At 36.5% G+C, this 16,335-nt stretch overlaps 1 protein-coding gene across 1 annotated transcript in view; it reads left to right on the top strand.

Moving 5' to 3' along the window:
- The window catches only part of SYNE1 (spectrin repeat containing nuclear envelope protein 1), a 524,167-nt gene that overhangs the window by 219,544 nt on the left and 288,288 nt on the right, over nt 1-16,335 (top strand). Inside the window, exons 38-43 of the mRNA XM_026454397.1 lie at nt 2,505-2,658; nt 4,895-5,523; nt 8,333-8,512; nt 11,841-11,991; nt 12,318-12,476; nt 14,350-14,532. Of these exons, the coding sequence (XP_026310182.1) occupies nt 2,505-2,658; nt 4,895-5,523; nt 8,333-8,512; nt 11,841-11,991; nt 12,318-12,476; nt 14,350-14,532 (1,456 nt within the window). The remainder of the gene's footprint in view (nt 1-2,504; nt 2,659-4,894; nt 5,524-8,332; nt 8,513-11,840; nt 11,992-12,317; nt 12,477-14,349; nt 14,533-16,335) is intronic.

The raw sequence follows: 16,335 nt of genomic DNA, 5'->3' as shown, positions 1-16,335 counted from the left end.
AGTAGTCTACAGACTTGTTTTTCTAGAGTTTGTGAAGTATCTTCAGATTGCAGTAGTAATCTGAACAGATTTTTCTGGATTGTAGTTCAGTTCAGATGAATGGTCAAGTGAACTTTCTGAGAAGTCTATATACCAGCAGGCACATAGGTTGTTTACTTACAAGTTTCTGTTATTTCTCACAAAGTTTAGCTGCCTAGCTTCAGTTTGTGGGGATTTAAGAAAAGCAGTTTTTGAGCATGGTGGCTCACACCTGTAATCCCAGCGCTTTGGGAGTCTGAGGCGGGTGGATTACCTGAGGTCAGGCACTTAATACCAGCCTGGCCAATGTGGTGAAACCCTGTCTCTACTAATAATACAAAAAGTAGCCAGGTGTGGTGGCAGGTGCCTGTAATCCCAGCTACACAGGAGGCTGAGGCAGGAGAATCACTTGAATCTGGAAGGCAGAGATTGCAGTGAGCCAAGATCACACCATTGCAGTCCAGCCTGGGCAATAAGAGCGAAACTCCATCTCCATAAAATAAATAAATAAATAAATAAATAAAATAAGGAAAACAGAAGGAAGATTTGGAAAACCTTAGTTGGAAACTTGTAGCCAGGAAAGATTCAGGATTCAGTCCAAATTGTGGGAAAATAATAAAAACTCATAAACAATAAACAAAGCTAGAATCTAGTAACATGCATACTATAGTTTTTTTAAAACATATTTTTTCTCTCTCCAGCCGCCAATTTCTACCAAAGGCAAATCATAGTAGGACCAATTTATTTGCAAGATACATTTTAGTCTTATTATACTTGGCCTAATTATCCATATAAAGTACAGCAAGATTAGTGATTGGCCATACAGGCTTTTTAAAAATTGGCTTTGCTGGTACATTTTTCATGAGAAATCTCAGATTAGATTTTCAAAAGTCTCTCAAGGTTAACCAAACCAAAGGTTTATCTGTGCCTGCAGATAATCCGTATGAATTGGGTGAATTCCTTTCTTCTCAAGGTCCCAATATAACTTGAGATTCCTGGGCCTGTCAGAAAGTAACATTCTTTACTTACCACAGGTCAGGAACTTTATAAAGGCATCACATAGAGAAGTATAAAGCCAATCTTCCCAAAGGGCTTTTCATTCGTTCTATAAAGTAATCTCAATTCCTCAAAGCAGTCTGATCAGATCTGAAAATATGCCGTTCCAGTCAAAGCCTTGGTAAAATAACCCATGTTTCCAATTGTGTCCTATTACAAAACATATTCTTATTGAACTTATACAAATAACTATATTACCATACATTAAAAATACTCACAAATAGTTTCCAATATCTGGAGAAATCAAGTAGAGAGAAAAAATATGCTACAAATTTTGCTCACGGAAGTGTAGTTTGCCCAATTTGTAGTGAGCTATAGACAATTCAAAGAAAAAAAAGTTATCTTGACTTTGGAAAAGAAAACATAAAAGAATGAGCAATGTTTCAAACAAAACGCCACTAAAAAAAAGTATTTCAGGCCTCTATTAGTTCAGTCCCATGTAATTAACTCTTGTTCTGCTTAATGTTGAGTTAGCAAATCTGTTGAATGTATCCGCTTTTTAATTAGAGTCCTGGAAGTTTTTTCTTTTGAGATAGAGTCTCACTGTCTTACCCAGGCTGGAGTACAGTGGTGCGATCTCAGCTCACTGCACCCTCTGCCTCCTGGGTTCAAGCGATTCTCATGCCTCAGTCTCCTAAATAGCTGGGATTATGGGTGTGTACCAGCACACCTGGCTAATTTTTGTATTTTTAGTAGAAATGGAGTTTTGCTGTGTTGGCCAGGCTGGTCTCAAACTCCTGACCTCAAGTGATCCACCTGCCTTGGCCCCCCAAATTGTTGGGATTACAGGCATGAGCCACTGCACCCAGCCGTGGAAGTTTTTTCTTAGTCCAGTAGTATAGTCGCTAAAGCTATCAGAAATCTGTATTTTAGAATACTTGTAAGAGTCCTTTCCATGAATGTCCTTAAAGAAAAGCAAATTTTGAACTGCAGCTGACTATAAACCACTTTTTGAGAAGAATAAAAGTAAAACAATAATTGTCTATGGATGACAAAAATCTTAGGCCAGCCATGGTTAAAGACACAATTGATTAAAAAAATTGGTTACTTCCGTGGCACACAGCAATTTAACATAATGATAATTATTACTGATAACATATACTAAGGCATCAGAATTATAGGAATTTTATTCAGTTTTGGAACACATGTTATATTGAGACAATATCCATAGATTAGATGTGCTCGTAAAGAAAGGAAAAGATGAAGAGTGCCTCAAAGGACCGTCAGGGTGGATGGTGGCAATTGTTCAGTGAGACAGGGAAGATTGTGAGTAAAGCAGGGTTTTGGAAGTAAAAAATATCAAGAGGTATAGAGTGTTCATGTATGACAACATTGCTTTTGCCCTTGGGTTAGCTTAATTCCCAAAATATATCATTAATCTTTTCTGTTTACTTATGGGACATTTTAACTTTAATATTTTGTCTACGTAGGATTAATTTTCTTCAGTCTGTGGTTGCTGAACACCAGCAATTTGATGAGCTGCTGCTTTCCTTTTCTGTCTGGATTAAGCTGTTTCTCAGTGAATTACAAACTACTTCTGAGATTAGCATAATGGACCATCAAGTAGCTCTTACTCGGCACAAGGTAAAGTGTTTTCTGTTTTTTTTTCTTTAAGATTGAAGAAGAATTTTTTCATAAAAGAGAGTTCTCGAATTAAAAAGAGATGCAACATTTAAAAAAAGTTTTAATGGCAGGAATTTAACTTTTTATTTATATGAAAATGTTTTAATATTGAGCATATGAGTTAAGGCAATGAATTATGCAGACAAATTAAGCAGATAAAGCCACTTCAGATAAAATTGGCAACCATCTTAAGAAACTTTCTCTTCATAGTGGAGCAAATGATTTCTAGGATAAAGTGACAAGAATGTCCATTTTTAAGCTTCCCAGTTTGTTTCATTTCAATACTGAAAACTAACACTTTAATTCAAATACTTTAAGGATATAGTTTTTCTGAATTACTATTCAGCTCTAAAGTGATTTAAAGCTTATTCCCCTTGTTTATAAATTATGCATATGGAGGGGTGAAAAGATCTTTCTTCTGCCCTCTGAAGGTTCAGTTAATTTGAATCTATGAAACGAACTGACAATAGACCAATTAACAGGAGAAATGGCAAACACATTTATTATGTGCATATTGTATGGGAGTCCCACAAAATATGAGGCTCTAAGAATAACTAGATGACTAAAGTTTTTATACAGAAAGAAATAGGAGCTGGGGCTTCAGGAGGGTAGTAGGGACAAGCTATGGGAGGGTGAGGGGAGGAAATGCACTATGAACAAAGGCTGTCTTATTATGCAGAAAAAGTTTCTCAGGTAGCATTCCTCAGAATTACAGATGGCATCCTGTGCTGAAAGTCTCTCTGAGTGAGATGTCAGACCTTAAGTGACTTTCCTGTGAGTTATTCTTCCCTGATTGATGATTATATTTCTTCTGGAGGAACTTGCCTTAGTCAGATAAAGGAGCATCAGGAAAAGCTCTTCTTTGAATTTGCTGCTCCTCAGGTTCTCTCAGTTTAAAGTCCATAGTGACATATTTTAGGGTATAATTTTCTGAGTCCCCAACACATTATATCTATCCTAGTACCAGAAAACATTCGAAAATTCAGATATTGATCATAAAGCATTGAAACAATGGAGATAAGCTACATAGTAAGCACATAGCAACATTTAACAATAGAATATTTCATATTTATTGAGTGTTCACTCCTTGCTGGGTTCACTATTTGGTTTTGTGTCAGGGAAAAGCAACTTTCTTCTATCTTCAGGACAGGAGGTAGTTTTTACATCTTGGAGGAAGGTGCTTAGTGAATTTAGGCTCTACCCTCCAAAGAGACTGAGAGAGACCAGCTATCTTCACTGATGTTTACATTTCAGAGGGATGGCTCCCACGTCCTTCAGAAAAATATTCCAGAGGTGGAAAAACTGGCCAAAGCTTCAAGAAGAGTTACATCTCAAAGGGGCAGAGAGTGAATTCACAATTACAAATTTTCTAAAGTAAATGCTCTAAGAAAAAAAAAAGGTCGGGATCTATAGTCAAGAGTAAGCTATCTGAAGTTTAGTAGTCAATCAGGGGGATCTTAAAGTCATTGTTGTCAAGATTAAGATAGGTGATAATTTCTATTTAATGGAAACCCCTGAGAATATTGCCAATTTTCTGCTAGATTTTAAACATGATTTATTGTGAGCTAGTCAAACTTCCTATACAGAAGTCTTGCATAAAATAAAACTCTGATTTGAAACTAATTTAATGGAAAAAGATGTCTTCATGGATTTTGTCAACAGAAATTTTTAGTTAAAAAAATTAAACATTTAGATTTTTAAAGATGTCTATGTGTACACATAGACATCTTTTAAATTTTTAAATTAAAAATTTTTTACATACATGCATCTTTTAAAATTAAAATTTTTTAAAGTTGAAATATTAAAAATATGGGATATCTAAATACAAATATTTGTGTATAAATATATACCTATATGTATCTTTAAAATGTTAAAATTAAAATGTAAAATATATATAGGCATCTTTAAGAATCTTCCAATGTTTTCATTTCTTTTAACTAACAATTTCTATCCACAAAGAAATTTTTTTCACAGAATTAATTACAAAGTACCAAAACAGAGTTGTGTTTTATGTGAAATATGTGGATCAGCAAAACAGAAAATTTTGTGAATTTTCTAAGATTCACTATAGATGATCTTTAAGTACTACACTATCCATGGCACTTAAAACAGATCTTCACATCACAAACCCTGTAGAATACCTCTGTCATAGACTGTAGTGTATCTGACGAATCAATAACTCTCTCTTCCCTTCCAGGACCACGCAGCAGAAGTAGAGAGCAAAAAAGTTGAATTGCAGAGTCTGCAGGGTCACTTAGCAAAGTTGGGTTCTCTGGGCCATGCTGAGGACCTCCACCTCCTGCAGGGCAAGGCTGAGGACTGCTTCCAGCTGTTTGAGGAGGCCAGCCAGGTTGTGGAGAGGCGGCAGCTTGCCCTGTCGCATTTGGCAGAATTCCTCCAGAGCCATGCCTCTCTGTCCGGCATTCTCCACCAGCTGAGGCAAACGGTGGAAGCAACCAACAGTATGAATAAGAACGAGTCTGATTTGATAGAAAAGGACCTCAATGATGCTCTTCAAGATGCTAAAGCATTAGAATCTGCTGCTGTCAGTCTCGATGGCGTTCTTTCCAAAGCCCAATACCATCTGAAAAGTGGGAGCTCTGAGCAAAGGACTTCCTGCAGAGCCACGGCTGATCAGCTCTGTGGAGAGGTAGAGAGGATCCAGAACCTTCTGGGAACCAAGCAGAGTGAGGCAGATGCCCTGGCAGTGTTGAAAAAAGCATTCCAAGACCAGAAAGAGGAGCTTCTGAAAAGCATTGAGGACATTGAAGAAAGGACTGACAAAGAACGATTGAAAGAACCTACCCGCCAAGCTCTTCAGCAGAGGTAAAGGAAACTGTCACAGCCACTTGTCTCTTTTCTTTTGTATTTGCTCTGGAATTAACTTTTCTGCAAAACTTTATTAGTACCGTGAAAGGAAAATAAAAACTCAGGACCCAAATTCACTCTGCCAAAAGAAAGAAATTAAGCTGAGAGCTGAGTCATGCAAGAAGCAGGCTTTCCTTTTGTTCCTAAACAGATAGATACAGAGAAAAGGTTCAATATCTCCGTAGGTAGCTGCTCTATGCTCACCTTATCTTAGGTGAAGTGCTGATTTACTGAGCACGAGATGAATTCATAATTGACTATTCCCTGCCTGCTTCTTTTCTCTTGCAACACATGGATTAACCTTATCCTCTCTCTTTCCCCTCCAGCCCATTTTTCCCCTTTAAGTGTTGAAGCCCTCAAAATCATCTTTGGAGAAAGGTATAAACCACAGACTGTTTCTGTGATTTCATATTTATTTCTTCCAGGCATGTCTTTAACCCTGTCTCAGATACTTTTTGGTTTACAGTATCATATTTAGCAACTTCTTTTTTTTTAAACCAGTTTGAAGATAAGATTAATGACTAATTTGACACTTGAGAAGTACTAAAATTTCTTTGGATTTCTTAAGGATTTCCCTAAAGTCTGTTTATGAGCAAAGAATATATAGATCTTATTATCTATTTTTAAATAATTTTTTACTGATGGGAGAAAGGACTCATCTTCTATAACAAGAATGAAGGCAGAAGAGAAAGGGAGTGATCCTAGTAGTTTTGGTGGTAAAAAGTATGAGGGAATTCCTCCCAGGTGGCTGAGAGCCTCTTGGTAGAGACTGGTGCAAGCTCATCAGTTCAGAGGGAGAGGGGAGATGTTGGAGGAGAGAAAATGGTGTGAAACAGTTCTCTTGTAGAGGGGAGCTTAGGAAGGTGATGAGCTGTCATTTGAGCTCTGTGTTCATTTAAAGTGAAACCAATCAGCTTGGCAGAGTCACTCTCTACAACTACATTTAACTATTTGCTTAGAGGTATGGAGAGGCAGAGGAGTGGGTTTAAGTAAGCAAAGCTGAGCTTTTGTCAGGTGAGTCCATTTGAGAAGCAAATGGGTCAAAGATAAGTTCCCTTAGTAAATTTGAGAAGTAACTGTTTTCTTAAAACTGTAGCCTTCTTTTCAATCTTTTTTTCTTCTTAATAGAACCTTCTGACTCCTGTTTTCAGGGCCACTTTCTCTTCCATTTTTTTTTCCAGTGGGCAAAGAAACAACTGAAATGTATTCATGCCAAGGTATTCATGATTGATAAAGAGTATGTTGTTCCTGATGAGACCATTGCTGGTTGTTTCCTTTTAACCAGAATCAAACATTAAGTTGAGGATTTAGTCAAATGATAGTGGAGTCAATATTAGGACTGGGCTCCTGAGATTATACCCTTTATCAGCAATAAATTATCTCATTAGTTTAACAAATTTACAAAAGGGAATAATACTTGGGAAGAAAAAATAGCCTCCAGAATAAAAAGAGAACAAGGTGCCTAGTGTCCACTCACCCTGGAAGCCAGCAGTATCATTGGTGCTGCAGGGTGGCATGGCCTTCTTAGGCCAAGCAGACAGGAGATCCTAAAATTGCCAGAGTAGAAAGCCCAGGTTGGACTAAAGAGCCACATCAGTACCCACAACACTGCACTCACCAAAGTCACACATGGGGTGCAGAAAATGTTATATTGAATTAATGGACTTATTTAAATTCCAGTCATACTAATGCTTCACTATGCCACCTTGGGTAAACCTCTTCTCTTCTTGTAAGGTGGGGATAATGGGAACACGTGCCCCAGCCACCATCTTTTGGGAATTAAATGGGATAAAACATGCGAACTCATTGTGTGAACTCTGCAGACCTATATCAAACTGTAAGAATGGAGAGTCAACAGCTGCCTCTACATGGCCACTTTTCTTTTCTTTGAAACAGGGTCGTGCTCTGTCACCCAGGCTAGAGTGCAGTGGTGCAGTCACAGTTCACTGTGGCCTCAAACTTTTGGACTCAAGTGATCCTCTAGCCTCAGCCTCCCACATAGCTGATACTATACACATGTACCACCACATCCAGCTAAATTTAAAAAATATATATATTTTTTTTTTTTGTAGAAATAAGGTCTTGCCGTGTTGCCCAGGTTGGTCTTGAATTCCTGGTCTCAAGCAATTCTCCCACCTTGGCATCCCAAAATGCTGAGATTATGAACATGAGCCACTGTGGCTAGTGATATGGCCACTTTTTTATAAATGCTCTGATATTAATAGATTAGGGACAAAAATGATCATTTCCTTAGACTAATCTTTTCAACAAGGTAGGTAATTTAAATTTAATTATATGTGTATATATATATATATATCAGAGCTCAGTAAAGCTAATTTGATATTGAATGAAACAACTATAATCCTTAAACATTATTATTTACATGGATCGAACCTCATGACCCAGAAACATTTCTTACCAATGATTTTACAATAAGTATTTACCTAGTTAGCCTATGAGATCCGCCTTAGTTTTGAAAATCTTATACCATCAAAGCAAAGTACAAAGAAAATACAAACTTAACAGAAGGTTGATGGTGAGTATTAAGAATGACTTTCAATGTTTTCTGAGGTAGAGTCTGAGTTATTTTGCAAAATTAACTTTAAAAGTACCTTTATCCATTGATAAACATCAATTTAATTTCTGTGTTAGAAGTTTTTCTACTGTCTAAATGAGTGCTTTATGTTCTCATCATATATTTATGGAGAAGAAATATTCATTTACTACCTTTAGTAAGTTCATTGGAAAATAACATTTTAATTCACAGGTTAAGAGTGTTTAATCAGCTAGAAGATGAATTGAATTCTCACGAGCATGAACTATGTTGGTTGAAAGACAAAGCCAAGCAAATTGCCCAGAAAGATGTAGCTTTTGCACCTGAAGTTGACAGGGAGATAAACCACTTAGTGGTCACCTGGGATGATACCAAAAGACTAATTCATGAAAAGTAAGTCAAAACCCACCCAGTTCTTGTTTTTAGCTTCCCACTTATTTTGTGACATTGGGACATTGCCTGTTTTGCATTGATGTAATCAGTAGTTAAATATCTTTTACCATTTTAGGTATTCTGTGTAACTTTCATAACATTGAAAATTTACTTATTTCTACAGAACTTTATTGAGAATGTTGCTTTGAGATAACAATTATAGGCCAGGCACGGGACTCATGCCTATAATCCTGGCACTTTGGGAGGCCAAGGCAGGCGAATCACCTGAGGTCAGGAGTTCAAGACCATCCTGGCCAACAGAGTGAAATCCCATCTCTACTAAAAATACAAAAATTAGCCGGGCATGGTGGAGGGTGCCTGTAATGCCAGCTATTCGGGAGGCCGAGGCAGGAGAATCACTTGAACCCCAGAGGTGTAGGTTGCAGTGAGCTGAGATCGCATCACAGCATTCCAGGCTGGAAGACAGAGTGAGACTCCTCAAAAAAAAAATAAAAAAAATTACATGTGGGATTCAATTTTTAAAGCAGGAGTTGTCAACAGTTACGAAGTGCTACCATGACAGCCTTAACTTTTAATTTTATATATTTTTTTGTTTTGTTGTAGTTGCTTGTAATTGAGGTATAATTTAAACATATTTAAATTTACTTTTTTTCATATGCAATGCTATCAGTTTTGACAAACTTACACAGTTGTGTAACTGTTAAACTTCACAATGAAAGTTCTACCACCTAAAAAATGGCCTTATCTCTTCCCTTTGCCCTTAGCAACCCTGGCAACCAGGGATCAGTTTTCCACATCTATAGTTTTGTCTTTTTTTAGAATCATTTATAAACAAAATCACATAGAGTGTGACCTGGCTTCTTTTATTTAATCTGGCTTCTTTTATTTAGCACAACATATGTCATTGTGTGTGTCAAAAGTTCATTCTTTTTTTTATAGCTGAATATTCCACTGAATGGGTTTACTACAGTTTATTCAATTACCAGGTGATGGACAATTGGGTTCTTTCCAGTTTGGATGATTATAGATAAAGTGTTTATAAACATTCACATTCAAATTTTTGCATGTATGTAAGTTTTTATTTCATTTGGGTAAATAATCTAAAAGTGAGACTCTGGATTGTATAGCAACATATATGTTTAACTTCATAAGAACCTGCCAAATTATTTTTCAAAGTAGTTGCACCATTTTGCACTCACACCAGTCATGTGTAAGATTTCCAGTTGCTCCACGTAATTTCCAACACTTGGTATTGTGATGTTTTTGTTTATTTGCTTGTTTGACATTCTACTAGATGTGTAGAGCCATCTCTGTGTGTGTGTGTGTCTTTAACTCCTCACTGTGGAGCAGGACTAACTCATAGGCATTGTGTCCAGAATTGGCACATTTTGTTTTTAATTTGTATATCCCTGATGACTGATGTTGAGCATATTTTGATATGTTATTTGCAATCTGTTTATCTTTTTAAATATTCAAGTTGGCTGATTTGGGTGATTTTTTTGTTATTGAGGTCTTTTTTACATCAATACAATCCCAATCAAAATGCCCACAGAAGTTTTGTAGAAATTGACAAGATGATTTAAAAATGTATACGTGAAAACACAACATCTACTAGAATAGCCAGTACAATTTTCAAAAAGAATTGGAGGACTTTGCTGGCAGCTCTGATACCTAAAATAATTAAGTAAGTTAAGTAAATAAATAAATAACAAATGAAAAAGGATTGGAGGACTTATACTAGCTGGTTTCAGTGTGGTACAGGCTGAAGGATAAACATATAAACTAGTGGAACACAGTCCAGAAATAGACCCAGACATATACAGTCAATTGTTTTGACAAAGGTGTGAAGAAAGTTTGGTGGAGAAAGAATTATCTTTTCAATAAATGGTACTGGAACAATTGGACATTCATATGCATTTAAAAAAATGACCCTCAACATATACTTTACATCATGTACAAAGGCCTTTTAAACAAAATTTGGAGCACATTATATAACGTAGACTATTAACGCAGGCATTTTAAATTGAATCATGTTGTGCAAACTTTATTCCGTATTATTAAACATTATCCTACATTGTGATTTCTTAGAGGTTGCACAGTGTCTTATTACAAGAATGTATCAGGATTTATTTAATTATTGACCTGTTTTTAACATTTTGGTTATTTCCATATTTTCTCCTATTACAAATAATGGTGTAAAGAATATCACTTTACCTAAATCTTAGTGCGCATAATTTTATTTCTTTGGAAAAATCTCTAGATGTAAACTTGCTTGCTCAACGGCATTTTATTCTTTTGTTATTGTTTCTTTTATGAAACAGTCTCCCTCTATAGCCCAGGCTGGAGCACAGTGGTGTGATCTTGGCTCACTGCAACCTCTACCACCCGAGTTCAAGCCTTTCTCATGCCTCAGCCTCCTAAGTAGCTGGGATTACAGGCGTGCGCCACCAAGCCAGGCTGATTTTTGCATTTTTAGTAGAGACGATGTTTTGCCCTGTTGGCCAGGCTGGTCTCGAACGCCTGGCCTCGAGTGATCAGCCTGCCTTGGCCTAGCAAAGTGCTAGGATTACAGGCATGAATCCGTGGCACCCAGCCATTTTGTGTGTGTGTGTGTGTGTGTGTGTGTGTGTGTGTGTGTTTAAAAAAAAAGCCTACAGCTTCCAATATTCCCAGAAGGTCTCCCATCCAAGTACTAACCAGGCTGAACCCTGTTTACCTTCACAAGATCAAATGAGATCAGGTGCATTTGAGGTGATATGGTTGTAGACCACCTTATTTTTATGAACAGCAGCTATCTTCTCATTTTGACAGTTTTCAGGGTAGTCATATCCAATGAGAATTTATTACATTGAGATGGAAGAGAAAATCTGATATATACATTAATTACTGAGTAATCTTTTTATTTGTTAGTTTTGGGCTATGTTTTGTTTTATTGTTGTTTTATTTCCTGCAACATATGCCGTTATGAAATAATTAACACAACATGGAAAAAGACAATTAAAAAAAAAAACAAAACATTTGGGTGACTCATCTATGTAAGTTTGAGTTGGCAAGAACATATATTGCTTCTTTGTCTTTGAGTTCATAGATTTTATTTCAATGGTTGTGTGCATCCCTCATTCACAGAGAATATTTTGGACACTGGAGTAAGTAGGATTAACCAGCAGCACTAGTTTGAGATCAGTATGTAGAAATATGCTTTTCTCTTGGTTCCAGAATCTATGAGTATTAATACCTTTATGTAGTGAAACATCAAGTCCAATTGTAGGGAACTCTCCCCTTTCCTGATACATGACACCAAATAATATATTTTCTTTAATCATTACAGTCAGGGTCAATGCTGTGGACTTATTGACTTAATGAGAGAATATCAGAACCTGAAGTCAGCTGTATCCAAAGTCTTAGAAAATGCCAGCAGTGTGATTGTAACCAGAACTACCATTAAAGATCAAGAAGATCTTAAATGGGCTTTTTCCAAGGTAAAATTCAAAATGTGTTTATGTTGGTATTCTGCTTTAGTAGATCTGGTTTTTACTCATAAAGCAGTTATCTGCACAATTCTTATCTGTATACTTAGATGTGGATAATTCATGCTAACAAGCTCAACTTTTTTCCCCCTAGGAACACTGACATTCTAGGATTCTAGCAACTCAAGAAAATGGTGTTATATATATTCGTATAGTTACTTAATATCAATAATTTCTGCATAGGGTCAATTATGAATTAAATTTCTTAGAGGCAAATGGTTTTAAACTCATGACTTATCACTGACTATTTTATTAATTAAGGAATCATTTATCCACAGCATGAAACTGCCAAGAACAAAATGAATTACAAACAGAAAGACTTGGATAACTTTACCAGCAAAGGAAAACACTTGTTATCTGAACTGAAAAAAATTCACAGTAGTGATTTCAGCTTGGTGAAAACAGACATGGAGAGCACCGTGGACAAATGGCTGGATGTAAGATAATCACCTGGGAGTCTGCAAATCGTTTAAATAATTACATTTCCCAATCAAATTTTTGGGCAAAGGGTTATTCAAGGATGTGAATTTCACCTTTTTTTTTTGAGATGGAGTTTCACTCTTGTTGCCCAGGCTGGAGTGCAATGGTGCAATCTCAGCTTACTGCAACCTCTGCCTCCCAGGTTCAAGCAATTCTCCTGCCTCAACCCCCTGAGTAGCTGGGATTACCGGTGCAAGCCACCATGCCCAGCTAATTTTGTATTTTGAGACAGGGTTTCTCCATGTTGACCAGGCTGGTCTCCAACTTCTGACCTTAGGTGATCTGCCCGCCTTGGCCTCCCAAAGTGCTAGGATTACAGGCGTGAGCCATTGCGCCCAGCTGAATTTCACTTTTAACATTTAGTACTAAATGCGAAATCATAGTCTGAAGAAAAACAGTGCTCACATAAAGTTTAGAAATAGTAAAAAATGTATCTGTTTTGTAAAACTTATCATCAGACTCTTGGGAATTTCACTTGATAACCTCAGTCATAACAAATTATAACTCTGAATGTTTTTCTGTCCCAAACTGTGAAATTATAGATAAAAAAGAAGAATTTATAAATATTCTATAGGATATTAAACCATAATATATAATAATTTAAAGTAATAAGGCTATAATTTTGCATTGGAAAACATTGCATTTGTAATTTACATCTTTGGGTTTTAGTTCTTGTTGTGTCACTTACCAGTTATGTGACCACAGAACAAGTCACTTGATTTTCCTGGAACTCTATATATCAATCCATAAATATTTTACATTACCTTTCAGCTGAAAAATTCAGTGATTCTGTTGACCTCCTATCAAAATCTAGTTTCAGAAGTACTGTGGTTCCCCTACTTAAGCTAAATTTACCAGTTAGACTTTGATATTTGTGTAATATAATAAAATAATTTGGGGGCAGCAGAAAACCCTATATATATGCTTCCACTTTTAAAAGAACATTATTTGGCTGGGCGCGGTGGCTCACGCCTTTAATGCCAGCACTTTGGGAGGCCGAGGTGGGCGGATCACTTCAGGTCAGGAGTTCGAGACCAGTCTGGCTAACATGGTGAAACGCCATCTCTACTAAAAATACAAAAAATCAGCCGGGCGTGGTGGCAAGCGCCTGTAATCCTAGTTACTCTGGAGGCTGAGGTGGGAGAATCCCTGGAACCCAGGAGGCGGAGGTTGCAGTGAGCTGAGATCGCACCACTGTACTCCAGCCTGGGAAACAGAGTGAGACTCCATCTCAAAAAAAAAAAAAAAAAGGAACATTCTTTTCTTTTTTTAGCATGCTATTTTTTTTTTTTATTTATAACCTTTGGGATTTTAGTGCCTATCATTATACGAAGAGTGATAAGCAATACTATTTTATTTTAATATGCAAAATTGGTTGCTTTCATATGCATTATGTTATAAATATGTTTGAATCTAATTAATGCTAATTATACCTCCACATTACAAATAAACATTGTTATAAATAAAATAACATTGTTATTACTTTCAAAAATAAATACAACACTGTTCTTGATGGACCTTTGTCCTGTAGAATTCAACCTTATAGTGAGTTACAGTAGATTCCAATGGACCTGTTGTTGTTAGTATCCCAATTTATAAATGAAAATGCAATGTCTCAGGAATTCATACACCTCTCCCAATGACAGAAGCAATCTATGTATTGGTTAGCATTTACATGAGTCAGGTGCACTTATTAGATTACAATAATTTTTGTGAAACTGTGTTTGTCAGTCAGATACTTTTCTGATAAAAGAAGCATTGGTACTTTGCTGGGGGATGATCATCTTACGCCTCTGACTATGAATGCCATGGCTTCTGTTTCTCTCCTAGGTAGCAGAGAAACTTGAAGAAAACATGGATAGGCTGAGAGTAAGCCTGTCCATTTGGGATGATGTACTCTCAAGTAGAGATGAGATTGAGGGATGGTCAAACAACTCTGTTCCACAGATGGCAGAAAACATCAGCAACCTGGATAACCGCCTCAGAGCTGAAGAACTGCTGAAAGAATTTGAGGTAAATTGACTGTGTTGACATATGGAAACTGGTGGCATATTGTTGACTAGAATATGAAAACAAAGAAAAAAAGTCTTTAAAGTTTATTCTTCTTTTAACTTTTATTTATTTATTTATTTATTTATTTATTTATTTATTTATTTATTTATTATTATTATTATTTGAGGCAAAGTTTGGCTCTGTCGCCCAGACTGGAGTGCAGTGGTGCTCCAGATCTTGGCTCTGCAACGTCCGCCTCCCAGGTTCAAGCGATTCTCCTGCCTCAGCCTCACGAGTAGCTGGAATTACAGGCGTGCGCCACCACGCTTGGCTAATTTTTGCATTTTTAGTAGAGATAGGATTTCACCATATTGGCCAGGCTGGTCTTGAACTCCTGATCTCAGGTAATCTGCCCACCTCAGCCTCCCAAACTGCTGCGATTACAGGTGTGAGCCACTGCTCCGGACCTTATTCTTCTTTTTAAGAGGCATGGAAGAGCATTAGATAACTCTTACCTATCTTTGCTATTTAATTTGAATAGGTTATGAATAAAAGGATTTTTCTTTGTATTTTTATCTATGCTTATTTAGGGCTCTTTAAAGCATTAGTAGAAAAGCAAAAGTCTATAAAATCTATAATTGTTCCCATTCATCGGAGAATATGGCATCTTTCTACTTAAAAACCAAATTGCAAGTGTTTGTAATTTAGTAATATTTAGTACTTATTTTTCCGTATTCAAATAAATCCCGAACTGCTCACTGAGTCCTTACCATGTGCTCTTATTATGCCAGGTAGTGGGTTCTTCCACTTCCTTTCCAAAAATGGAAGAAAATCAGAGATTGGAGGGTCACAGGCTTCCACAAGGGTCCCTGACTTTTAAAGTTCTAGTCACCAGTTCACTTTAAACTTTATTCCTATTTCTTGCAATCATTTGTTAATCATTCTTCAAATTCTTAATGAGCACCTAAGATATGTCAGGGGCTGTTTTAGACATTGAAAATATAATAGAAAAATAGAAAGTCCTACCCTCATAGAATTTACATTATTTATATTACAGTATATATTATATATAAAATATCAAGTAGTAATTGGGCTATGATAAAAGTGGAGTAGGGTAAAGAGAAATAGAGTGAGGAGATAGTGACTTTGGTCCAGAGAAATATACATGAATGAATTGTATTACTTAACTTATTTGTCTTTGATCCAAAGAACATTCTCAATGTTTTGTTATCTAATTCCAATCTCTGAGGGCAATCAGAAGGAGAAGAAATTATTCAGACTAAAAATACAGGCAGAGGTGATGGATACCGCAGTGTCCTCAGCTGTTATCTCTGGTGCTAAATTAACATTACAGCTCCAGAGTGGCCTGCACTGGATCCAGCTTATACCAGGTGGCAAAAGTCAATTGTTAAATGTTCAGAAATTTTGTGAGCCAGTGTTAAAAACAACCATTATTAAAAATCAAACTGTAAATAAATTTACAAATAAATAAGTTCCATTGAATACAAAGGTAATGACAAAAAACAAAAACATAACACTTTCCATTATTCTTCTACACATCACTACTGTTAACCTAGGTCTTTGAGTTATTGACATCTATGGTATCATGGTTGAAATATTTTAGAACAATGTACTGCTGTGTATGTCTTCCACTCCGCGTGCTGTGACGTCATGTTGTAGCTTACCATGGTGGTAAATGCTACAAATGAGGGCTTTTTGTGGGAGGTTGAGAGGGAGTTGTTAAAGTAATCAACTACTATTGACCTCAGAAATCCAATGATTCAATATGCTTCTGAGCCACGTTAGATATGACCAGGTTCAGTT

Source organism: Piliocolobus tephrosceles, chromosome 5, assembly GCF_002776525.5.
Source record: "Piliocolobus tephrosceles isolate RC106 chromosome 5, ASM277652v3, whole genome shotgun sequence".
NCBI lineage: Eukaryota > Metazoa > Chordata > Mammalia > Primates > Cercopithecidae > Piliocolobus > Piliocolobus tephrosceles.
Note: the sequence above shows the minus strand (reverse complement) of the source record. Positions and strands in the feature narration are given on the sequence as shown.